At 42.8% G+C, this 27375-nt stretch overlaps 1 protein-coding gene across 3 annotated transcripts in view; it reads right to left on the bottom strand.

Moving 5' to 3' along the window:
* Positions 1-27375, bottom strand: part of ZNF423 (zinc finger protein 423) — a 229371-nt gene that overhangs the window by 151375 nt on the left and 50621 nt on the right. Inside the window, exons 1-3 of one of the 3 annotated variants that reach the window (XM_010396558.3) lie at positions 9254-9338; positions 8948-9148; positions 5028-5108 (exon numbers count right to left, since the gene is read on the bottom strand). In XM_010396558.3, coding sequence (XP_010394860.1) covers positions 5028-5108; positions 8948-9044 — 178 coding nt within the window. In that variant the 5' untranslated portion in view covers positions 9045-9148; positions 9254-9338. Of the gene's footprint in view, positions 1-5027; positions 5109-8947; positions 9149-9253; positions 9339-27375 lie in introns of those variants that run through there. The other 2 variants (XM_039558390.1, XM_039558391.1) reach the window with 2 other exon arrangements.

The following is a 27375-nucleotide window of genomic DNA, read 5'->3' as shown; positions in this document are numbered from 1 at the left end:
GACAATGAAAACTGCTTGTAATAAGCAAGATGTTGGAATAATATTACCTGTATTTACATGTAATTTAACTTAAATTTCTACTGAGTTATTTACAACAATTTTAAATTGAATATGAAATTACGAAATTCGCCCTACTATTAAAAGCACCTATTAAAATTACTTAAGTGAAACAGCATTCAATACATACATACTTGTTGCCAAAGCTTTGAAGAAAGTCAGAAGCTGCTTAGACCTCTGGCGGAGGTCCTCTGATGTGCAAGCCCAGCTTGGAGAGCAACAGCCTCTCCAGCAGGTGCAGGGAAAATGTGTCCCTTATTCAGTTTATTTGAGTGGTTCAGTCCAATACACAGTTTGTGAGAACAGAGGAGCTGCTTGGCAGATGATCCCGAGTTTGCTTCTTGCCAGCCTACGGCAAAGAAAGGCGTGAGACGCCCACGGACCACACAGGCGCCCAGCTGAAGTTGTCCCCGGGAGGACGCACACCTGGGTGGGTCCCTGCTGCTCCCACGGGGCAGGGGTGCGCGCTGCCGGCCATTCCCCAGGGGCCCGCGCCGCCCTCCCGCCGGCCGGCACTCGAGGCAGGAGCCCAGACTCCCGCACCCAGGGGCCATGCAGAGATGCTCCAGCGAGCGCTCCCAAAGCCAGCCAGCTGAAGAGGACCAACCCATGCTGGCACATTTCCCTAAAGCCAGCCGGCACCAGGGGGTGGAGGCTGCTTTCTGGCTTCCCCAAGCCTGGAGCACAGTTAATAACATGCCAGCTGTATCTGCAGACAAGCCAAGTTTAATGAGGCTACAACAAAAGCATTCAAATATGCACTACAGAACTTCTGTAGGGATTTTTTTCTAAAGCTTGTTTTTAAAAAATGAAAGATTGGAATTCTTGACAATGTTTGTACACACACTTCCTTCGTTTTTAATTGATTTTTTTTTTTATAATTATATGCCACAAATTCAAAGAAATCAACATTAGAAAGACTTGTTTAATCCCACTACTTCCAACAGCAAAATTATGCTGTGTGATGAGTGCTTGAAATGCACTGCTGGTTGCTTTTTTCTTAATAAACATTGAAGTCTTAATTGTTTTTCCCCTACATGGCCAGACACCATCTTTTTGTCTGCCAGGTCTTCACACTAGGACAAGTCCTATCCCTCACCTCCTGCTCGGGAGCCAGGACAGACATGCCAACGTGACCACTGGCACAAGTGATGGAGGAGATAGCTGACCCCTTCACTCTCCTATCAGCCATGCCTCACCACATCCCTGTCTCTTACTCTGGGTCAAGGTACGCGAGGTATCAATAAGAGCATTGCAAACAGGGATTTAGAGACAGTGGAGGGAGCAGCAAAAGAAGTCTGCTTGGGCATGAGGGGATGGAGGAGGTAGAAGAGGGGCAATTGCTCGCTGTCTCCTTCACCAGAAGAACCAGAGAGTATCAAATGAAAGCAGGTGACAAAACTGAAGTGAACAAAAGGTGATGCTTTCCCCAATGTGTAGCTGAACTCTGGGTCCCCACCACTGCAAAATCTAACTGCACTTCAAAATGGAAGTTTATGGAAGAAGATTGTCTGAATAATTTGACTAAAAAGCATCATAAACTGCTCAGAATTAGTTTGTTGACAGCTAGGAAAACATTCTGGGGAAACAGCACAATGGGACCATCAGGCTGGCTCTGTACAGCCATCCTTATATGAAGAGTACTTACCCAACTGTCTGCAAAGGGACAGAGGAAGAAATCAGGAAAAAACCCCACAGTCTCAGTGCATCTCTTTTACACTGCTTACATTTGCAGTCTGAAGATCTCAATGGCTCTGAATCTGCCAAGGCTGTTGATATGGCCAACGGTTTTGTCCCTCAACAACCCACAAGAAGGCAATGCGTGCCCTTCAGCAGCGTCCTAGCCAGAAATAATCTATGCTCTTGTCCATCTGAGACAGGACGACCCCAGCACGTCCTCCACCCAGCTCTCTAAGGCTTTATTAAAGGCCACTTTATAACAAGCACATATCTATTGTAGTCCCCAAGCTACCCTCACTGCAGTTCTGAACTGAGTTTCATAAACTGGGTTTTGTCTACAACCCCCTGAATACTGGGACCTGCTTATAGCAACACGGATCCTCCTTCCTGCAGGCACAGCTGCTCTTGTAGCACTCAGCAAGCTCCAGCCTGGGAAGGAACCCTTTCCACTGAAACCCCTCCGTCCTCTTTTTTTTTTTTTTTATATAAAACCCATTTATTATTTACTTAGATTTCTGTATGCTGAGAAACAAACCTGCCCTATGTAGACCCCAACAGTCCTCCCTCTGCTGTACCATGGCAATGGATTACCCTTGCAAACAGAAATCCGAAGCAGGAGGAGAAGGGGAGCTGGAGCTCTGTCACCCCTGGTGCCCCAGAAGGACTGTGTGAGGCCTGAGCTGGTGCAGGGGGATCTGGGCAGGCTCTGGCTTCCAAATGCAGCTCCTGCTGCACACAGGAGCTCTCCTGGCCAGCACCCGGCACAGCTCTTGCTTCACAGCATTTGGGGTGCTCCAGTCCCTGTGCATCTCTCTGTTGCAGATGCAGCAAAGGAGAAGAGACTGGCTTCTCAGCCAGCCAGGGGCAACCTGTTCAAGATATCCAAGGGACACATGTTTCCTTTAAGAGGCCTCATTTGAAACATGTACCCACTTTCTCTTTTATCCATTTCCATGCATACCTGTGCTTATTTTGCAAACTACTTTTTGAACTAGATAAAAGCAGATAAAAGAACTCAATTAAAGTAGCAAGTATGAAAGAGTCCCTTGCCAATACAAACAGGCTAACTTGTCATCCTCAGCTCCTCACTGGGCCATATGTTTAAAAATGACAAGGAAAATGGTCTTCCTGCGTGAAAAACATATGCTGCTTGAGGAAAGACATCATCATTGCTAAGAAATTTTGTGCAGCCTCAGAATGCATAGCATCCACAGTGACCGCTGGCTACATGGGGGCTGAGAAAGGGGTGGAGAGAGCTCATTACCTCCCTCCTGCCAGGGGTTTTGGTAACATGCAACCAAGCTGCCCACAGCCACGCTGGCAGCGCTCCTATCTGCACACGCAGTGCCTGGTGCTGCCTCCCTTGCCACTATTCCCAGGGGGACCGGCACAAAGGTGGCCGTGGTGATTTGCAGGGGATGGCGCCCAGCGCACTGGCACACTCTTATCAGCGAGCACGCTGCCCAGCTTCGCGCGCCGGCTCCCGCGCGGCTGCGGATCTGCCGTGGGCTCACCGCCGGCCGTGCTCTGGGACACCCTCCATGAGGCCACACAGCAAATACCCAGCTGGGTGCTTATGGCCAGCAGGCATTGTTTGAAATTCTCATGTCCCCCCACCACAAATCCTTACAGGCACTGGCATGCCTGTAAAATCCAGGAAAGCCTGAGAAACAAGTGCTGAGGCTCAGCCCCACTAACACCTCGCCGTGCCGAGGGGCTGAACACGGGACCGCGTGCCCTGGGCACAGCCCGGGGTCTCACCTACCTTTGCCTGTGGATGACCCTCCAAGCTGATGGGTAAGCAGCACTGTTAGGGAGCACAACACTTGGCACAACTTTGTCAAACATACGCAATATATGACACACTACACTAAAGCACATTTGCCATGTGTGGGGGCAGAGCCAGCGCCGGTGCCTCAGCACACTCTGCACGGGATGCGCTGTGAAACCTCAGCACGGCCAGGGGCACCGTAGGCTCTGTTTGACGTGAAATTTGCAGCTGTTCTTCTGCTTGTCTTCAGATCCCAATTCAGATGTGGGAATGTGCTTTATGTTCTACAAGATAAATACGTATTTCACTGAGCACCTGCAGAGAAAGCCAGTCAGCATGGCTCCTGATCAGCACACTGATTTTCTGGCACGTGCAAGCAGAAGTCCTAGAAAAAGCCTCTTTGCAGGCTGGTTGGGAACCTCCGGGAAAACTCAAACATCACCTGTGTGGTGACAGCAGTCAGGGCAGTCAGACCTCAGACCACCCAGCCACGTGTACCCCTACAACAATGTGGGGTTTCAGAGATCTCAACACAGAGGGCATGAATACTGACTGCAGGGAGATGTGCAGCACCTGGACACTGTGGCCAAGGCAGCTGCCGAGCCCTGGGGAGCTCTGTGCTGTCCCTGCACCTGGAGAGGGGATGTCTGTGACAAACTAAGGACAGGAATCTGCACTTGGAGCCCTCCAAGTGATTGACAATAAAAACACTGCCCCGGTGCCCATTTTCAGATCTAGACAGCAAGAACTGAGGACTCCAGGGAAAATCCATGTTTTTACAGTTTGTGATATTACTGAGCTTTTCTGGTGCCAATTTTAAAACACTGCTATGACCTCTGGAAAGAAGGGAAACTGCATTTCAGCACGACAACGCAGAAAAGAACAAAAAAAGGAAACTTGTTATTTTTTTAAGCTGGAAACACTAGTCAGGTTAAGAGAAAGGAGCAGAATTCTGGCAAGGACAAGAGCACTCAGACTGAGTCACAACACAGTAATTAGGGCCACTAGGTCATTAGAGACACAGCTGTATAAACTAGGTGTATAATTAAGTTTCCACACTGCTTTTTCACAACTGTATTTCAGTTTCTTTTGTGGAGGACAATCAGTAATTCATTAATTTAAAGACATAACAACAGCAGCAGCAAAAAGAGAGAAAAATCTCTGACTTGCCAATCAGGTGCAACCAAAGATTACAATTTTGGGAAGGGCTAATTTTGGAAATGTATATAAGACATCTCTCTTTGTCAGTGGGAAGTAGAAAGTGCCACCTGACAAAAACATTCATGAGACATTGTCACTTGTTGACAAGCTGCTGTATATGTGTTTCTGGATAAGCATCCCGCAAATACGGTTGCATGGCAATTAAAATACTTGTAGCAGGTGAAATAAAAGAAAATGCAAAATTATACACTAGCATGAAACAGTTACAGTACCTCGTTTCAAACGTAAGCCTAGTGTACAAGTTACAGGGCATTTAAAAGGAGCAACTGCAAGACTTTAATTATAAACTAGTTCCTACCGTACAGTAGTTTAGAAAAATCAGCTGCTTCCAAGCTGGCAATATCCATATATAGCTCTGCTGCTGTTTGAAACAGACAACCTGTAAAGTTATCAACAACAGAAGAGGACCTCATGAAATGCTCAGAGACCCCGCCAAAACCTACTTCTGTCCACTTCATTGATGTGTTAATTTGCTTTAAAACACTCTACATTCACTTGAGAATCTGAAGAAATAAGTTTACCTGAGACTATTCTGACCCATGGAGGAAAGGGGTGGAGGAAGCAAAAATAACACAATAAAATACTGGAGCTAAACTCAGACTAATGCAGGTGGATTAAAACACACAAGCAGAATGACAAAGCTTGTGACATTCTAGACACTTTTTATCTGACAACAAACCGCTTGGCACCAGCCACCAGACAATGATATATCACAGAATAGTTGCTTGATGTAGGGAGCCTCTGGTGCTTGTTGTAGGACACAGTTAAGTTGTAAATCCATGTGTAGTTCTTTACTCTTGTCACTAACACTGTAAGATAGCATCATGCTACACCTACACTGTAACAGCAGCATGCAAAAACACATATGAAAAAGGCTGCATGTCATGCCAATGGCAATTACTTAGTCCTCTCCAGTTTAGAGGATATGGGATACCAGTGAGTTGTAAAGTAATTTTAAAAGCTTAACACAGCCAGTGTATACACTAGGTGTTTTTATTTGTTCTCAGACTATTTTTCAAGATGCTGCTGTTTAAGGCACTGCTTCCAGGACTGCTGCAGGAGAATTCATTTGTGGGAGCAAGCTGGGAGACAAGGGAAGACATAGCCAGTAAGGAAATGTGATGTTCTTTTGGTACAAGCTGCCCCCATTTAGGCCCTTTTCAGATCCCCGTAGACACTGTGAACCTACAACCTGCAATCACAGACATCAGTCATGAGCAAAAGGCATAAAAGGCACCTAATTCTGTCAGAAGGAGAACATCTCTACTACACTGACATCAAAAGGAATGCCATGCACCTATGCTACCAGAGATGTCTAGATTTCAGCAGTGTTTTGTCCTCAAAGAAACAAGTCTGAAATACATGAAAAAGCAAGGGGGGGAATGGCTGTTTGTTACTTCCTTACATGTCAAAGCAGCTGCATTGAAACTGTATTATAACTTCAGCACTCTGTAATGAATTTCTAAGGGATTCCAGTGAAATAGATGGTTTATTCTGTTCTTTGGAGTGATCTCCTGTAATCCTGCAACACTCCTGAGCTACAATACCTTCCTAACTTCAGTATCCCAAAGGAAGTCATTAGTTATGTTGTATTATCAGCCTGGTGATATTATTACTACAAATATTACCTGTATTGATCTGGAGCCATGTAGACATGACTGAAAGCCCTGCTTCAGATTAAGACATGAAAATCTAGCTTGCCAAGAGGTCAGGCACTGCATTACAACCTCGGGTGTGTCAGGCAGGCATCACAGGCAAAAGGAGTGCAGGGTAACTAAGGACACAGGCAAATAGCTCTTTTTGTAGGGTAAAATATTTAAATATAACACACTTTCTAAGGAGGTCTTAGATTTTCACCCAGGTGGTGCAAGTCTTTTTAGCTGAACTGGACAAAGACACACATTTTGCATGTTTTCCTCAAAAATCCTCATGGTTATCAGACCATGTATCAAACTGGTGTATCTGAAAGGGTTGTTTTTACCTCAAGATGAGGTATGTGAATATCAAGCAATATTCCAGACTGTCTTCATGGAAACATTCTCATTCCAAAATATATGAGTGCAATCTTCCTATTTACTTAAAATCACTTCAGGACACTGAATTAAACTAAATAGAAAACAGATACTCTTGTTCTGGAACAAGGATTGTCCTCACATGGAGACTTATTTCATGTATATGCAGATAGTTATATGGTGCCTTTTTGGGACAAAATGTCTTTGCAAATCATCAGCACATGTGAAGACAGTAAAAGAAGACAAAATTATGTTACCTGCAATCAAGAAGAGCAATGGGAATACTGACAAATTATTTTGATATATCCCTAAAAATATAATTTATTTTTCTTAGACTCACTAACAGAATACTACACTGAGGGTAAAAAAAACCTGAGGTGTGAAAACACTGAATTTACATGAATAGAATCTCTAGGTTGCTATGTTTTAATGCAGATTTGCCTCTGGAAAAAAATTGCTCCTTTTCATAGCACTGCTGTCACCTGTCATAACCTTACGTTCCTCCTCTGGCGTCCCCATCAGCAGTGCGTGCTCCACTCTGCCAGTTGTGCCATTACAGCTGTTTGGGGACCACACAGGGAGCCAGAACCAAGCAGACATTTGGGCTAAAAAGAGCCTCCTTTTGGGGGGCTCACCCCCAGCACCATGAGCAGCTGTCCCAGCACAACTGAGGAGACCAGGCAGCGATGGAGCAGCAGCTGCCCAGGGCGCTTCTCCCTTGAAAATGACCAGTGTCCACACGGGCTGTGCCCTTTGCCTTCCAGTTTGAAAAACATGGGGTTTTCTGAATAGGAAGTTACATCCTCTTGCTTACTCCCCTGCAGCAGAGTGCCATGTGCAGAAGTCTCAGGCCAGTGCTGTGGCTGCCAGCTGGCTGGGAAATTACCCTGCAAGAGGTGGCCTTTCGATTTTACGCACTTTCAAGTTTGCAGCCTGTGTAGGGCTTAAATGAGAGTGCAGAGGAAGGAGCCCTGGGGGCAGGCTTAGGACTGCAATCCCTATCCAACTGCAGGCTGGGGAAAAGCCCCAACATGCCTCTGTCCTTCCTCCCAGCAAGCAGATGGGAATGAAAGCAGGGGGTCCTCTCCTCTGCAAGCCAGAGTGAGACAAGGGAGGGTGCTCTTGGGGTGGGAGTCAGACCAAGCCAAAGCCTCCACCTGACCCTCCCTCCCTTGCTGTATTCCACTCCTTGTATTTTTCTTTGCTGAGCATCATTTTAGTTATGCCCAAAAAGGAGAGCAGAAAACATAGACTAATTACAAAACATATTAAGTGGCCAGTAGGAATATGCACTCAGGGGAAAGACGATGGGATACTGCTGCACCAGAGGAGAAACTAACCCTCCTGCCTTCTGCCAGCCTTGACCTACCCGTCTGCCATAACGGCAACTGCCTAAAAATAATTTAAATTAGTGTGGAGGGAAAAGTGATGGCAGAGTATTCAACTCTGGGAAGGTGAAAGATAAGAATCTCTGATTTAAATACATATGAACATATTCTGTGCTCCCCCTCCTAAGATTTTATTTAATCTTTCGTAAAATCTGCAAAGCTTTTTGCTACCCCTGTAAATTGGCTTAGCGTGCTCCGCTGAGTACCTGCTGCTACTGCCAGCCATGCAGAGGCAGCCCTGGAAAAGCAAGGTATGTTGCAATTGTTCACACCGGTGCTCTGAGCTTGTTCTTACTTTACAAAAAGTAAAATCAAGATCGGCGTAGGCTGATGCCATCCTCACTTCCATAAAATTCAAAAGGCAATGTAATAATAACCTAGGGAGAATGCTGTATTTTTTAGGGTGGGATTACAGAACTCGCACTATGAATTTTAATCTCAGGAATCATCATGTTCTTTTACGGGGTTCAGAGGCCTTTTTTCCTGGGAGTTTTGCACATTTCAGTCATTTAACTTTTTTAATCTTCCCACATTTGGAGCGAGAGAGAAAAATACCTGCCTGAAACTTTTAGCATTAAAAAACCCCACAACATTTTTGTCTAACGTAATTACTGACAGATTCCAATTGGAAAGCTGTTGCTTTTATTTTAATTTTATTAAAGGAGTGAACAAAGGCTACCCAAGGCACCACAATAAAATTACATTAACTGTAAAATTACATTATTAATTCTTTAATCTCACTTGAGGCCTCAAGCTGTTGCTATGTCCAATTACCCAGCTAACCACCTGTCAGAACTGTACAGCTAGTTTAACATTACCTCCAGGACAGTTGTGTGCCCTGTGTTCAGTCAGGTCTGCCAGTGAATCGAAGTCCTGCTGACAGTTATCACAGGTGTAAATTGACTCATCCTCCATGTCTTCATCTTCCTCATTTCTCTCTTCCTGGCTCGTCACACTGTTCCTCTCTTCCAGGGCCCGGCTGTCCTTCGCTTCGCTCTCCAGCTCTCCTCCCAGGCCACCTGCCAACAGCAAGAACATCCTCTAAGTTTGAGAGGTCTGAAAAATAAGAGCTTTAAGAAGGATGTTGCGCTTATTAAGATACATTTAATTACAGTCGCTCTCACATTATTCCCGACACCTTTCATTATATTAATGTGGTTTTTATATCATGTGGTGCAACAATTCTCAACTGTATTCTCTGCTGCTTAGTGCGAATCCTGCAAACACTCTCTCCTAATCTTCTCTGGTGGGTGTGTAGCAGGAGCCTCTAACTCTGTCATATAAAGTTGTTAGTGTTTTATCACTTAACCAGATTCTCAAAGCTTTAAAAATTGGCAAGATTAATTACAGCCCGCAAAGAAAAGGCATGCGCTGAATTTTAATTCTCAGTGCTCTCCTCTTCCCACTGCCCCCAAGCCCCAATATTAGTAACAACAAGAGAAAAAACCACTCTAGTTGAATATCCCAAAGCACACACATACCCCAGGACATGAGAGGTCTTGCTGAACTAATGAGAGGCACTCAGTGGGGCAGATGAGCCTGACATTGTGCTGACCTAGCTGAGAGCAGACACATTGCATCTGACCTTCAGGGCTCTCAGATATTTTTTTATCTTGGTCTGTGGCCAGAGTGTGGGCTAGGACATACATCTTTGCCAACCCCCCAAGTTTTTATCTGCATTTGTGCACAGGGAGATTGAGCTCTCTGACAGCTCCAGAAACTCCCCAGTGTAGGGAATCGAGCACCCCAGGGCTGTGCAGGTGGCAGCTCCACACAGGGGGCAGCTGGCTCTCCGTTGACCATGGGGTAGGTGGCAGGACAGCTGCTCACTCCCCCCAGTACACCCTCCATGGCCTTCATGAGGGATAAGCTTGCAGCCACATCCTCCTGCTTCCAGGACACCCCCTTGGCCACAGTGGACACAGACGTGCCTGAAGCCAGTCCATGCAGCACTGCGACAACCCTCACTTGGGTTCTCTGGAGAGGTACCAGAGCTGAAAATTCCCTTCTAAGTCCCTGCTGCCCTCTCAGCAGGGAAAGCATCCATTAGGCACACTAGCGATGCTGAGCAGACTTTGGTCACCGGCTGAAACAGAGCTGCCTCCATCTCTTCTGCACAGAGGTTCCCCAACACAGGTGATACAGCCCCAGGTGCTACACCTGCACTATTTCACTTGCCTCCGCCAGCACTCACACTCTTAATACACCCTGTTGGTATGATGGGAATGCTTGGGAAGTCATTCAGAAAGTGAAACAGAACCACAGACTTCCAGCAGAAGAGATCCTCACGCACTGGATGACCCCAAAAAGCCCAGGAGCTGCACTCAGCCAGGTAAGAGGGAGATGCCACCTTGTTGGTTTGGGATGCATTTGGGTTTTAAGCCATTAAGGAAAGACCAGCAAACAGAGAGATGAATTGTTTCTAAAATTAGATTGGCGCCAAAAAGATTAAGGACAAGCAATGCTGAGAACACAAAGCAAAGCTGAAAATAAAATTTATTAAAGATGAAAACTGGTTATCACAAGCACTGCAATTCAGACACACACATTAGTAGAGCTGTGCTACCACTATCCAGCCAGAGCACATTTCATACCATCTTCTGCTCTGCGCATGGTAACATAAATCAACTGGTGTAAAACACTCTGCAGCTTTCCATGGAGCACTCATAACATGACGTACCCTTCCAATTGCAATGGAAATATTAAAAATCAGTGCCTGCTCGTGGTGTGTCACAGCATCCCTCTTAGCAGTTAACTGATCTGCACATTTTCAGATTCTTTTACTGCTAAATTATACATACCTTTCTACTACAAAATTTCCATTAAGGGCAAGATATAATATTCATCTTAACAAATCAGATATGCCACTTACACAGCAGTAATGAATTTAAGGATTTAGTTATAAAACATATCACTTACTAAGCACTCTATATTGTAAGTCATCATCCGTACTATGTTTATTCAATAAAATGCCACTAGCTGAACCTCGTATTTTATAGACTCCTCCTTAAATAAAAATGTCTTGTAATGAAAAAAACCCACAATTCTGGTTCTCTTATATTACTATTTCACCAAATAATAAGTCACATTTAGAGCTATGCTAGCTTTGCTTTATTTCACACATCATTTAATGTACATATTCAAATTATCACTTGCATTTTGTCATATTTACTTGGCACACCTTTATACAGTGTCTCATTCCAGACTGCAATCACAAACATTTTAGCTCATTCAATCTTTTTTAAAGCCTGTATGTCCTGCAGACTTGATAGTTAATAAATCAGAATGTCAACTCTGCAGTTTTATGACAGAAACCTATAAAAAGAGTCCAACTGTATAAATGTAACCTAAAGAATTGGCACCTGCGTCCATGCCGCCTGCTGACAAAGGCCCCAGAGAAGCACATCTGAACCGACTTTGCCACAACCTGAAGAAGAAAGCTTTTAGGCAACTTTGGGGAGCTTTAAGGGACCTTCACTAATATTTTTAGCAGAAATTCTTTTGAGAGTTAACCTAAAGACCAGCTGATCTGGTGACTACACTGTGACAAATTCATCCTTGGTTTTACTCCAATACTTCGTGACTACACCAGGGATAAAGCTGCTCAATTGAGTCCAACAATAACAAATAATTTAGCACACTGCTTTAGGAAAAATAAATTGTACAATGTGAGATAAGAAAATAGATTCTGACTGCAAAGCAAAATTCCAGAAACATTTTTTAATTCCCTGTTGAATGGGAAATCTGATCCTCTAGGCAACTTCTCAAAAGTGTTGCTGCTTGACAGAGTTGTATGTCAAAAAACACAAGAGTGAAGCTTGCAGAATTATTTAGCAAATACAACACTGCTTTACAATGGGATTTTTTTCTGGTTTTGGCAAGTTGAAGGAATTGTACACATCTGCCACACCTCAGTGTTACTGTCCTTCAAACAACACGGTCTTCAGATTCCTCTGCTGAGAGCGGCACACTTGGTGCTTGCCTTGTGAATATCAAACACTGCTGAGAAAAATCTGTGGTGTTTCTTGGGTTTTTGACCTTTGTTTCTACTCTTTTGACCACAGGCTGCCAGCAGGGTATGTGGGGTGCGGGTGGCCCTGGGGAGACACTTGCTCCTTGCCCAGGGGAGCAAAACAACCAGGGCAGTGATGGGAATGGGTGGTCCAGCCAGCAAGGAAAAGCTTCAAACGCAGCCCAGCTGCTCCCACAATGAGCTCAGTTTCCCTGATGAGGACAGCAGGCCACAAGCATTCCTCGGGAACTCGTTTTTGCAGAGCTCTGCTGTAGCAGTTCACAAGTTTAACCTACAATTTTCCTGCTGGCAAGAACTGCAGGAGCACCTCGCCCCTGGGTGCGAGCATGCTGCCAGAGGGGTTTGGGTCACCTCAGGAGGCCAAGACACTGCTGGCACCAGGAGCAGGTGTGGCTTTGGAACAGGACCTGGCTCTGAGGGGACATGTCTGTGCACCACCAGGCAGAGGGGCTTCTTGGTTGCCAGAGCCAACAGCACCTTTTGTTGTCTCTAAAGATCAGTGGCTGCCTTGTGGCATCAAGCACAGATAGATGCATTTACTGACACAGCTAATTTTTAAGATTTGATTTTTAAGCCTTGGATTTTAGTGAGCTTAATTTGATAGTAAGTAGTTTCTATCAAGATTGTGTAAAAAATTAGCAATAAGCACAGTTACCAGCCTGGAGGAATTTGTGCACTGAACACCACTGCAGGTGCAGCACGGTGCCACAGGCACACAGCTCACACTGGGGTGGTGTGCTCAGCACAAGGCTGTGGGCAAATGCCAGCAGAAGGGAACTGCTGGCACCAACAGGACAAATGATCAGGATAAATGAACACTGATCAATTGAGGGCGTAACACTTGTTAGGAGTAATTTCTAAATGACCCTGCCATATCCAATGGTGGTTCTAACAATCATCTTTTATAAGTAAGAGAAGATACAATTTGAGAAGTCAGTCTTAAAAGTGCACCTCACTACCAGCAATGTCAGGAAACAGGGCAGGGGGGGCTTTTTTGTTTTTCTTTCCTTTTTTTTTGCCCCCCCCCACCTTTTTCCCCCCATAGAACAGTAGAAGGCCTGCAGGGCTTTACACAAGAAGAATATTTTACCCTATGACCTAAACAATCTGGCCAACAGTCAGGAATATGTTATTCTAATTGTCACTAAAGTTAATGTTGTTTATGACTCTTGGTTTTTCTATACAAGCCAGCTTATGCTCTAGAAAGTTACTATTTCAAAGGAGACATAGCAAGAACTGGGAGTTTTCCTGCCTGACCTGGTGGTCCAAGGAATGTGGCAAACTTGGCAAAGCTGAAAAAGTGAATTCCCAAAGGCCCAGTTTGAAAGTTGCAGTCAGTGAAATGCCTTCTGAGCTGCATTCAGAACAGCTCTGTTACAGGAACAATGCACTCCTAAAGCCAAATATTTGAAAATGGATTACATGTACCATGTTCAGCTTGGGCCTCGCTGAAGTCAAGAGCAGATTTCCAACTTGCTTCAGTCAGCCTGGGATATATGGCCCTGCCGCCAGACTGGGACTGTGCTTGGAGCTCAGCATGGCACAGCCTCAGCCCAGGACCACAGTGACAACCCAGTCACAGGAGTCACAGCAAACTGCTTTGGGGATTTTGGTTAGTGGGGCAGGACTGAAAGCAAAGCAAGGCCAGAGCCACACTGGAAAAGATGCTGATGCCTACCTACAATTTCCACTGAAACACTTGGAAATGGGTAACACCTTGCAATACATGAGCCAGAAAAATGGAAAAGAAACCAACCTCAGCTTATTTTTTCTCTGTGGCATCACTTATGGACAGTTTAAATTTATTATTTTATCAACACAATACACAGCCAGCAAGCCTATCTTTGTGCCAGTAAATTTTCTGGGACTTTTCTTTAAGTTTTTTTTAAGCCTGTGGACTTTTTGAACCTGGGATTTATTTTAAATCTAGGACTGCTCTTAGGAACATGCTATTTAGTGCAGGGTCATGCCTGTCTTTAAATAGGTCCAAGTATGGGGCTTCCATGAAGAGTTGCTTCTTTTCAGCAGGGACCCACTGATGCAGTGCTAGGCAGCACTTTCTATCCCAGCAACTTTGTCACACAGAGCTAAGGCTGCAAAGTTATACTCTGCAAAGCACCACATAAACATCTACACACACGTGCACATGCACTGCCCAGGTCTGACAGCTGGAGGGCAAAACATAAAACAAAGAGCAGAAAAGAAGCACCTCTTCACTCCCTACCTTAGCCCAAACAAAAACAAACAAAGGTCTCACAAAGGACTATGTTTTTTTCTAGAAGTTTTCCTGAGATGCAGGACAAGTGATAAAAGTACATGGTACTGAAGAAATAAAAGCTTATTGCTGGAGGAGTAATGGGTGCTGGCAAACAACTGACACCTCCTGGGGCTAGGCAGAGCCCAGAGGTGCCCACCCAGGGGTGCAGCCTTCCTGCTCTGCGGCCACAGGGCTACCCCAGCAAGACAAAAGGAAAGGAAATTTCATCCATAATTAGGAAGTGAGAACAAAAGAGACAAATGACTTAAAGGAAAAGCCTAATCTAAACGTTCGTTAGTGAATGTTTTGCTCAGTGTCAAATGCCAAATCAGTGTGGGGGAGGTTTCTACTTTTATGTGGTTTGTTACATTTTAGTGTTGTCTTTAGCACTGTAACACAGAAAGAGAGTCCAAAGTTCTCTGTACTTGTGATCAAAGAATGAACAAATGCCAAAAAAGTCACTAGTGTTTCAGTAATTAAATCACAAACAAACTTAAACTGAAATCTTCATCATAGGGTGAAGTCTTGCCTTTGCTGGGTACTCCCACTCTGTAGCTCCTCAACATTTCAAAAACTGTCTTTTTTAAACACTTCCATTTGGAGCACAGGTATGTGTGTGTGCTGCCTCTCAATGGGCCAGGGCCCCCCTGTGAGCTGCTGTAACCTCTGCAACCATACCCACACAAAGCTGCCAAAAATCTGCTCCAGCCGAGCAAACCAGGTCAGAAAGCGTGGATTGCAACCCAGGACCAGGACCAGGTATCAAAGGCAGCTCATTCCACACATCAAATCATCACTATGTGCATCAAAGGCAAGCAGGTTTGGTGCTCTATCACACACTACTTTCACATGGTGTCAAACCACATGTGGTAAAGAAAAAAGGTGCCTAGCTGAAAAACAAAGAGCCAGAAAGGAATAATGCGTGAAACACCACAGTATAGTCATGCAATGGTAAATCACATGGGATGACTACGTGACAGGGCAGAGCGAGCAAAGTGCAGGCACACAATCCTGCTGACACTCAGTTGCCATGCAGTGCTTCTCTCAGGCTGAAGAGATCCATGCATCAGATCTTTCCTTCCCTCAACAAGGGGAAAAAAACAATCATAATACCAAAAAAATTATTTGATCCAGCATGTAGTTAATGGTGTTGGCCTCCTAAGACTTACAACTTAACAAAATTGATCTCACTGCAGTACTGTAATGAAGAACAGTAGGATAAGGCTACCCTCGAACCATGAAAATTGCATATTGTTACCTCCTCATGCCCTCCTAGGGCTATGGCCACTGCAGCCTCTGTGAGCTGTCATTTGTCTGCCTCTGACAGCAGCCTCCACCAACAAGCAGCAACGGTGGCTACAAGAGCTTCTTTTGGAAAGGCAAAGGAAGAGGGAGAGTGCTCAGTGCTGCGTATCTCTGCATAATAACCCATGGGATAAACCACAGATTATACCAGTAATACTATTTTGTGTGAACAGTGCTAACAATAAAATATACAAAAGTCAGAGACTTTAGGAAGCACACATGACAACATTTCACAACAGAGCCTTATTACACTCCAGTACGTATTAAATTATATTAATTTCTAAGTAAATGGACAGTTCTCAGCATTCTTCAACTTGGCAAAGAAAAACTAATTTAGTAGGGTACAGCACCTCTTTCTACATCTGCTGGTACACACAATCTTTGAGAAAGGGGTTCCAAGCACCCCAGGAATAACTGCTGCCAGCACCAACACTGTTCCTGCTTCTGCCAGCCCTGTACCACTCACAGAACTGGTGCTGACAGCCCTGCACATCCCACAGCTTCCTCTCAGCAGCCTTCTCTTAGCTTACGTACACCAACACTTCTCAGGGAAAATGTCCATCTTCCTTCAGACAGGATGTGACTTTCTCAAATTAGCAGCAGTTTAAGAAAACCTCAAGTGTCTACCTGGAGTTTAAAGGCATGGAAAGTGGCAGGAACCCACACCAGAGGACTGGCAGCTCATGGCACCTTCCTTTGCTGTAGCAGTCACAGGTATCACACACAGAATGGGTAACACACGTAAACCTCTTGCCTTGCAGCGCCTTGCTTCCACCTGAGCCCACCTACATCTCTAGAGAGTTATCTTTGCTATAGAGACACAACTGCCCTGTTTTGTCCCGTGAAAGCAACACTCTGCCATCTTTGCCTCCATGCAAATCCAACCTTGCTGCTGTGTGTAGCAACTACCAGAACAATGTCTATTTATACAGATGGTCCTGGCCCCAAGCTCTCTAGACCCATCTATTTACATCCAGCATCCAACCTGAAACCCATTAGGCTTTGCTCAGTCAATGATTCTTGCACATCACATTCACATACACAGACTCACCCTACAACCCTGGTTTTCTTGGATCAAGACTTCCATAGTATCCTTTAATCAACATACTAGAGAAACCTCTTAATAAATGCTGTTAATTTTTTTATTGATCAAACTGTGAGCCATTTGAGCCATTTCATTTTCCATTATAGCAGAAATTTCCTACAGGAGCATTCAGATTAAGTTTCTTTATTCTGTCTCTAGTAGCATGTCACTTTTCATTATTGCTTAAAAATTAGAAAGCAGCTTCTCTGTTCTTTATGGCTTTTTTAAGTTTAGTTACTGAAGGGTTATTAAACTTGGAAAATATACAGACAGGCATAATGTGATGAATAAATTCCTCACTGTCTCTAACCAACTTTAACATTAGCTTTTTTTATAATTTTTAGGTTTATTTTCACTGAAAGACTGCCTGTAATTATTACTCATGCTCTCCCCAAACACTTATGTTACTAAAGTGTGAAATGTCTTCTAACACAAAGACAGTTCTCTGGGAAGTAATTACAAAAATGCATTCAGGGGCAATAATTTTATATTAACTGTCAGCAGCATACATCTTCTGAAAAGGCACTTGTTATGAAGGAATTATTTGTGTGGAATTTGAAGGCACTGAAGGCAAAGGAAAACTGCAGAAACACATTAAACTGAAACTCCAGCTCCCTCATCAAGGGTCAGTTTATGTTTAAATCATTACCTTGAAGGCAACCCCACACCTTCCAAAGAGTCTATTAGAAAGACAATTCCAATTTATGCACAAATTGGACTCAGACAAAGTCTCCAGTTTTCGGTGTAGAACAATTTACACCCCCTTTTTAAGGAAATTTCTGAGCAGCTAATCGAAAGAGGTATGTCTGAAAATTATGGCCTTCTATTAACCTTTCACTGATGACACTAAAAATACTTGCTACTGATTTATGAGTAGTAACAAAAATAGTGACCTCAAAACTGACCAAGCACATTAAAAAGATATCTGTGTCTGTAATGGCTGCAAGAAAAGATTTAATGAGTATTTCACAGTAACTTTTAGCCTACAGGCCAATCCCTCAGTCCTTAGGAAGATGAAATAACTCAGTAAAAAATTTTTAAAAAGTGAAACCCAGCAACAGTGATTAACCATCACACCATTTTAAAAGTGTTTTTTAAAAAAATCAAATAAGGAAATCATATAAACACCACCAAACAGTAAAATTTCCTCTTAATCGTAGCTGCAGGTAATGTTTCAGCCTTTCTAGTGCTTTTACTAAAATGATTTAGATGTTACTATGCTATGTGACAAATGCACTTACACATGAAAAAGCGGACAAAGAGCTGAGTTATTATTATTTATTTGCATGCAAGCAGCAGTGGGATTGTACTTTATAGTGTTAACAGCACATAGTGTTTATCAGCTCTTCAGTGTTTGGCAGCCAGTTTAACGGGATAAATATGGGATGTAAACACTTTTCCGACACAAAAAGCATTGTAAGTGAATTTTAGGGAACCCAACGAAAGGCAGAGAACGGAGCAGTCCAGAGCGTGCCAACGTGTTTGGTTGGAACAGCACCCAACTGTGGGACACTTGCCAGTTACTGACCACGGTCACCCCCTGGCTGCCCTCCCGGGGCCAGGGCACAGACACTGTCCCCCCACAGGGCTCCGAGGAGAGCAGCACCCCTCTTTTATACTGGGGCCTCCTCCTTGGAAAGGACAGGCTCAAAAGCCAGTAGATGTGCTTTGTACATCTCTGGGGCATCCAAATCAGGAAATGTGCTTGCACCCAAACTGCTCCACAGTCATCTGCAGCAGACTCTATCCACTTACTCAAGAGGTGTGATTGCCATGCAACAGATTATCTGCCTCTGAAAAAAGATGCTGCTGTCCACCTCCAGATTCCTATGGTGCATCTGAATGGGAGCAACTCCCACCTTCAGTTCCAATAATGAGGTTCAAATCAAACCAGATCTAAAATCCATTTTAGATGCATGCATTTTAGATATAAAGTTCATTTATATGCACAAGGAAATTAGGATGCAGCAAGTATTAAGTTCAAAGAGCAGTGCACTTCATAAAAATGTGCTTTTCACTTTGTTACATACAACTGCTAAATAATATTGACCATCATACTCTAATAAATACATGTAACTTTTTGAGAAGAAAAATGGCACTTTAAGCATATGAATATTTTAATAAAACTCAACTTATTGTTTTTAAAGTCTCTGTTGAAGAAAAGTATTCTGTTTCCAGCAGTTCTATGGAATTCCACTCACAGCTAACACGGGACTTCTTAATCACATTTTAATCTATAGGCATGACAAACCCTTTCCTTTCTTTGAGGAAATGGTGTGAACGATTTTCTTTTTTTTGTTTTTTCTTTTTGTGGCTTTTTGATTGTTTGGGCACTTTTTTACTTCAAGGTAAAGCCAGATATCTGCAAAACTTAAATCTATAGCTCCCTGAACAGACAGAAAATTCAGAAGGCTTAATAAAATTCACATGTGGCTTGTTATTGCAGCTGCATATCAAATGCAAAAATAAGGTATTGACTGGTTCTGCTCAAAATAGCAGCTGCTGGAACTCTTTATTAAAATAAACCTGTTGATTTTCAAAGAGAGAAAAAAATCACAGATGATGTAATTTACCATAAGTGATAAATGCCACTATGTATTTTGATATCTGAAACCCCTTTGCCTAATTCAAAATGCAGATTCCTTTATTGTTCCTACATAAGGTCCAGGACTTTGAATTGTCCTACCTGCATGGAAGTTCTGGTCCTGGAGAATTCGTGTCTTCAGTGTACAGCCCTCAGTGTACACACACAGGAACAAGATGTAAGCAGAGCAAGGCCTCCATATAAAACACCCTCTTAGGTCCCTGAATATATTTCCATTCAAAATGCTCTTTTCCCATGCTTGAAATACAGATTTGTTTAAAAGTTATGCTGAAAAGGAATGCCTTTCACAACACAAACCACTAGGATCTTACAGGTAGCATTTACATTCCTCCTTTTATACCTATAAAAACCCCACAATGTTAGGACTGAGAGGGTAAGAGAGCCCTTTGCAAACTGTCAGGAAGCAAGGGGTGGAATCAATACAGAGGGAAAAAATGGAACAAGAGCAAAAAACATATTGGGGTAGGAAGAAAAATACACATAGGCAAATTAGAGAAAGCAATAATTATTTCACTGACTTTCTCATGGGTCTTGGTTTGCTCAGAACCTGCCTGGACCATTTTCCACTGGGAATGACAAATGTGCAGCTGAACGAGCACAGAAGGGACCCACTTCTGCTACAACTGTGCCTGGAAGTCTTCAAAACTGTGATTAAAGACTTGAGAGGCTTCTGTGGGGCCGGGTTTGTGGAGTTAGCTTCTCGGGTAAAACTCCTGTTTTTATCCAGGGTACAGAGGGTTGAACCTGGACCACAACTTAGTTGTGGGTTTTATGGCCTGATCAAATACCCTGCATCATCTTTGGAGGAAAGAAACCTCACTGGCTTTCTCTCTACAGATATGGCTTGCTCTGGAAAAAAAGGTGTTACAAATGCACCTGAGGGAAAAGCCACGTTTTCCCAAGCCCATGCTCAAGTCTCTCTGCGACCAGTTACTGCTGGCAGAGGCTCACACGGCTGCTCAAGGGGAGCCTTCCATGCTGGACACTGCCAGCACAGCGAGCAGAAACTGGGAAAACAGGACCTTTACACTGCTCCAGCTATGGCTGGGAGGGACAGCTGTAGGTAACCCAAGTGATTTAAGGGCCTAATACTCACAAGTGGCAACAGACTGTAGTAAAAAACCATGAAATTGGAAATTAATGAGAGTTAGGCACCTACATGTCCAAATGGCTTCCGAGGAGCAGGGCTTGCAAGCTTTCAGAAATGTTACCCTCAGGTCTCGTTGTGCATCTCTGCACAACCAAGCACCAGGCTGGGCACTGTGTCTTGGTGCAGGGATTCAAACCACAGCAAAAGAATTCAGTTAATGAACGTGAAAAAAAGCAACTGTTATAACAAGATTCTCAACCAGAAAAGATATAAGAAAACCATAGTATGCAGCACAGGAAAGGGCATTTAACAGGTGGTCAAGTTATTAGAGAACCATTGGATTTTGCAGAGCCTTCCCTCCCACATGCCCCTGGCCAGCCCCTGCTGCACAAACACACACCGAACCTGCCCAGCAGATACACCCAGGAGATCACCACAAGACAACAAGGGATGACTCAGGAAGTTTCCTGCCACTTCCTGCTCATTCTCTCTTCCCTGGGCTTAAAGCTATGTGATTTTGGGCTGTGGGCTCAGTTAAATTTCAGTTTGTGTTTAAAACAAGCCCACATACAAAAATTAATGTACCTCAGATTTCCTTTCTAATTTCTTTCCTTAATACCAAACTCTGAAGTCCTACACGTTTCACTTGACAAAGCCATTAATTCAGTAATTTCACATAATTAAATCGAGCAAAGCAGAGTATTTAAATTGGAGCTAAGTAAAATATACTTCTGTGCAGCTCATGCTGTTAGAATTGTGCTGCATGCTATTCTGCTGCTGCTCATTTATTAATTTAGGATCGGCTGAAACGTGACACTGTGTAATAAGGAATTCATTGGCTTCAACATTATTAGAAATAAAATAAAATAAAAAATCACAGACGACAATGAATCAAGTACCAAATGAAATAAGTTAATCACTTTGAATGAGCCCTCAGCAGAGCACTTCTGCACCCAGCTGAAACTGGCACCCAGGTTTGCACTTTCCCTGTGATAACTAATTTCTGGATGGAGGTTTTCAGCTATTTATTGCTAGAATAAGCAGTGAGCTGCACTAGTCCTCCAACGTGGTGATCCTTTTAGCAGCAATAACACTTTTTTCCCTAATATCTTCCTGCATTTTTTCTTCTAGTCCTATGTGGTAAAGAAAGTGTGAAAAGACATTTAAAAGACTTAAAGCTAAAATGACTTTAAAGTCTGGTCTCCCTCAGCCCCTCCTCTCATTCAGCAGGTCCCACGTGTCAGAGCAGGAGACAGGAGTGTGTACACAGCAACACGAACTGGCAGAGCCCTTGGATCTAGCATAGGATGATGGATGGCAAAAAAGAATAAAAAGGACAGATAAAACCCAAAGTTCATATATTTGCTGGCAAATGAGTAATAAAGGTGAAGAAATTAAGATGGAAAATAATCCAAATAGTGGAAATACTTGAAATAATTAACAAAGTCTCTCCAGAATATAGTGGTGGTGGTTTTGGGGTTTTTTTCATCAGTGCTTTCTGCTTCTCAAATTTCTCATGAATTACCTTAATTGGGCTCTTCCAGGTATGCTGGAAGTTCCTCCACTTCTTCCTGGCCTCGAAGGACACCTGTGAGAGGGGCAGCTCTGGACTGCTCATGATAGCCCTCACCAGATATTGCTCATAATGAGCCGCTCCCTCTAATGAAAAGGGGGGGGGGGGGGGGGGGGGGGGGGGGTGTTAGGGGGAGATATTGTTGCTGTTGTAATTAAGCTTGTGAAGAGTTTATTTGGAGAGAAATTAGATTTATTTACATGCTGCTTTGTTGCTGATGAAGCACCAGCTATCTGGGAGAACTTCTAATTAACCCTAATTTAGATGATGTGCACTTTAGCAGCTCCATTCCCTGTGTACTTTGCCAAGGTAAAAAGTAGTAACCATAACAAAATTATCCTTTTCTTAAAAGGCACTTTTTTGGGAGGGACCTAGTCCCAACTTTTTTCCTTACATTAGGAAATTTGTGTTTTAGTTGCTGACTGGCAGGAAGATGCACAGTTGACAACTTCATCCTACTCAATGGCTTTTTCAACAGCCTGCGGTGGGTGCAGAATAAGGGGTTAGGGTTTTGTTTTGGACCCTTCCACTGCTCTCCCAGCCATCACAGCTAGGAGTCTATTTTTCAGCCACTTCCACTTCCTACTTCCTTGGCCAGTTATGCCACCTGGCCGCAGAGTTCATTAACCAGAGATGGTTTTAAATTATTCCATTACAGGATCAAGCTAAAAATCACTTAACTCTTATGCTGTCTTTTCTTATTTAATAGTTCACTGATGGCTCTGCTGCTCTTCCAGAGCCTGTGGTGTAGCTGTTTGTTTGTCTACAACTCAGAAAGACACTTAAAATACAACAGGTTTACAACCTCTTTACATAAAAAATCCACTAAAAAGTCACCAGTTTTTAAAAACCATTTTGGAGAAAGAGCAACACCAACTCTTATTTAATTTCACATACACAACACCATGGACACTGAGCATCACTTTTTGGAAATAAGAGAGAAAAATGAAACAAAATTTAGTTCTGTTATACAGAAACATCAATGCTTTTTCGTCACAACATAAACCCTGAGATTCAAAGAGCATTTGCAGAAATGATATCCCTCATGTCTTCAACACTGCAGCTGTCTGTACACACAGTATATAAAAAAAAAAAGAGAAAAAAAATGTGGGTTTCACAAACATCATGTCTGGAATTTGTTTTACCAATCTGACTATTACAAACTGATGCAAGGTTTCTGCCTGAAATTCACCTTAATCAGAAAAAGTACCTTTTTACTGAACAACCTTTCTTTTATAAGATTATAGACCAAATGCTGCTCTCAGTTATACCTCACTAACCCTGTTGATTTTCTTTATACTTCTTGGATGTTACTGTGGAAATTTGGCAATAAATGTATTTTGTTTAATATGAACAAGGAAGAGAAGCCAAATGCTTTTTACACAGAACATTTCTCATTCATTTACCGGAATAAATGGTCTTCTGGACTTCTGTGCTAATCACACACAGTCTGATATGAACTGGTATCAAGATTTAAGCCCACATTTTCTCAGTTCCAATAATGGACACACTCTGTAGAAAGCAATGACAGCACTACGAACTGACCATTTTTCTGCAAATATTTGATTAAATGAACAATGCAAAATTGAAATCTTCCCTTTTGTCACTGAAAGAAGAAGGACAGACTACAGATATCTTTCTTTAATATTGTCAAAATTATGTAGAGGAACACTTCAACTCAGAACACGGTTTTATAGACTTTAAAGCAAGCTTCATAATCAGAAAAACACATTGATCTTTTGGTTGCTACAGTTTTATCTCCTTGATAAAATATCTCCTGGATGTGTCAGCAGGAATGGCCTGACACAGCCCTTCTTAGGAGAATGCTAATTCAAGACCAAGTTACACATTTCTTTTAACAAAAACCATAAGTGAAATCAAGATGAAACTAATCAGTCTGTCAAAACAATACATTTACAAACCACAAAAACATCTTATTTGAATAAGAAAGAAATAGTTCTCCAATTTTCTTTCTGTGAATGGAAACAACCACTATCTCCATTTGTATTTACTCATCTGACAAAGTCAGGGCACAGGAATTTAGTGTCATTTAAGTCACCTATAGCCCCTATCCAAGCTAAATACCAATAAGCACAAGTCTACATCATGCCCAGCTCAAGGGGTCCAAAAAACCTCTCAGGGGAAAACCAGGGAAAACCATCATTCCTCCTCTCAAGGAGGACACAATAGATTAAAATAAAATATACACAGATCTAAATTTCAAACCCTTGTCAGAGGGCTTTTTCTACCAGGGTGCTTCAGTCAGCCCCAGCTCACTATATGCACAGAGGGACATGGCCAGCAAGCGCCTTCCCACCATATTTCTCTCAAATTGAAAATCCTCTCTGGCTTTGGTGCAAACAACAGTCAGAGCCTTAAAACACATACACACACTACACAGAGATCTCACCATGCCAGTGGTTTTCTTTACACAAGCAAAAACTTCCAACCAATAGGAGGAAATTTGCCTGCAGGTTCCCGCCATTTTATGCTGGCAAATAACTTGCTTCAGAAATATTGCAGCTTGCAGTATCAAGGCGCTCAGAGGGGAAACTGTGGGATGAAGTGGCATGCGTAATCCCATCATTCTACCACAAGGAAAAAGCACTGCCAAACATCCAAGTTTTCCTTTTAGAGTTTTGATGAGTTTACTAAGAAAATGTAACAGTGAACTCACTGACTAGACTGCTCAAGTTTAAGGAAAAGTGTGTTTTCTTTAGTCATAATGATGCAATAAAATTTCACAGCTCTCAAAAGCACCTTTTGGGTTTGAAACACATAAGTAACACTTGCATATCAGTTTATTTGTAAAACATAAACTTCCCCCCCCCCACAGGAGCCTGAAACACGAGGGCTCAGAATGGTGGCTCTCCCCTTAAGAGAAATAAGCCTTTACCCAAACACTACGCTTACAAATTTCAATCCAGTAACAAAGGTGGTGAACTTTCTAGATCTAGATTATTACATCACTAAAATATATTGAACAGATTCACTGCAAATGCATCAAAGCTTTCAACAAGACTGGTTATTTTCAGCCAAATTACCAGGCTGATGCTTAAACACCAGTAAACTGAAGGAGTCCTTTTTTATCAGTCGCAAACTACCAACTTATCCTCAAGGAAAGGCCAAGCTAAAATGTGTACCTCTAAATCCATGTTGTTCAGCACCACTCAGACTAATGTCATCCTGACTCACATGTTTACGTTTTTACTGCTAATTGATTTACTCCTTCTGAAGGAGTTGCCTTGAATAGGAGGTGTCCCTTCTTTCTCCCCTTACCACCCCCCCCCCACACCAGCTTCATTACAACCCTGAGCTGTTGCCAAAATGAGATATTGCCTCATTTTTGGTACCATGCCCTTGAAGGCATCTTATTAGAAAAGACCATTTCTTAATTAACATTTTTGATCTTTAATCTATTACACATCCCTTTAATCCCATACGGAGGAGCTTTTGGCCCACTTCCGCAGAGTGGCGGTGGGAGGCAATAGACTTGGCAATTTGTGCTGAGGGCTCTCTCCCAGCTGGGCTCCAGCATGGCCAGCTGCAGGGCTGGCTATGCTCTCACTGGTCAGCAGCAGACATTTACATTTATTATTTTATTGCCTTTTTTTTTTAATATAGACTTCAGAGAGCCACTGCTCAGTATTAAAGCCAACAGGCAGAATGGCAAGCTTGTGGGTGAGATCAGACCTCAGCAAGTGGCTGTCAAGCTCTTAAAATAACCAGCAAAACTCTTAAGTAGGAGATTTAGTGGATCACCAACATGTGAAGTGGTAAAGAAAAGTACAATGTTAAGTCCCTTACATCATTTTACTTGCAAATAATTACAGCAATTACAATGTGCTAACTGGCAATTAACATTACAGGCTTCACAACTCACCAGAATTTTTTAAAACACGCTGTGGCCCTATGTAAATTGTCTCTTTGGTATTTCTGAGTTGGTGGCTGTATGAGCTAATGGCTACACATTAGCTCAGCAGATCTCGGAACAGAATTGCCCACGTGCCAGATAATTTAATTAGAGGCTTGATCTTGTCAGAGTTATATGCAACACAGACTGTTTCCAGGCAAAGTGTGTGGGTTTTTCTCTTTAGTATTTTGTAACTGTCTAATAATTTCTGCTAACAAACACCAAAGCCATCCAAGGGAGAAAGGAGGCATGGGTAGCAGCACACACCAACAGGCAGCACTCCAGTCCCAAGTGCAAGGAATTCAAAAATATGTAGAGCAAGACACATTGAGTGCCTCTTCCACGTACACCCCAATCTCCTGCCAGGTCTCCGCACACATCTATTAAATCTTCATCGCACTGTTACTCAGCCCCAAAGAAGACAAAGGTCACTTGTCTCCAAGTGAGAGCTATAGGGTATCTCAAATCTCATTATAAATGGTCCCATTTAACAGTTTTCTCATTTGAATTTATACACAACAAATGCAAGATTATGAGATAAGGTTGGTTTACTTTGACAGTGACATCGTAATTCCTTGTAGTGAGACTGGAAAAAGGCTACTTTAGACACCAAATGACAGAAATGCAAACATATCTTCTATTACGGCCTTAATTTCTGTTTGCTACACATTTTTATACTACAGTAACAATACTTGGACTCTTGGTCCATAATAAGCTAAATAGCTTAAGACAATTTAACCAAAAATACCATGGTAAAGGCTACAAAACTTTTACAAGTCAGTTCAATGTTGAGCAAGACCCACTAGAGGTCCCTTCCAACCCAAATGATTCTAGTTTCCTGTACTGAATAAGCAAAGATTTTTTGGGCAGAGCATCATAAATTTCATGCATTTCTTCACTGCAGAGTTTCATATCAATGTTCTTAGCGCAGAATGCAAAGCAGTGCAGCTTGTTTATTCCATTTATTTTTCTTCTTTTACAACCTTATTTATAAAACCCCATTCTCACCACTGCCACGATTTATTTTTTTCTTAAGAAGAATGATTACTGGGGATCCACCACTGTAGGTACAAAAATGCTGTTAGTGAGGATCTTCTTGTTATTTTCTAAGTCCGTGAGAGATTTTTCTCTCTCACAGAAGAGGTAGCAGGGAATGTAAACAACCAAGCCACCTGCAACCTTGAAAAGTCTTGTTTATGGTATAGTGGAAAATATTTTGATAATGGATGTTTTAGGATTTTGGCCAATCACCCCCAAGGGGTGGCTGGTCCTTTGTCCAATTAGACTGTGAAGAAAAAGTCTATAAAAGAGTTTGTAAAATAATTAAATAAATCAATCTTGCTGCACAATTCCTGCTGCTGGATCTTCTCCTCCTCCCTATGGCTG

This window comes from Corvus cornix, chromosome 11, assembly GCF_000738735.6.
Source record: "Corvus cornix cornix isolate S_Up_H32 chromosome 11, ASM73873v5, whole genome shotgun sequence".
NCBI lineage: Eukaryota > Metazoa > Chordata > Aves > Passeriformes > Corvidae > Corvus > Corvus cornix.
This window is presented reverse-complemented; position numbering and strand designations above follow the sequence as displayed.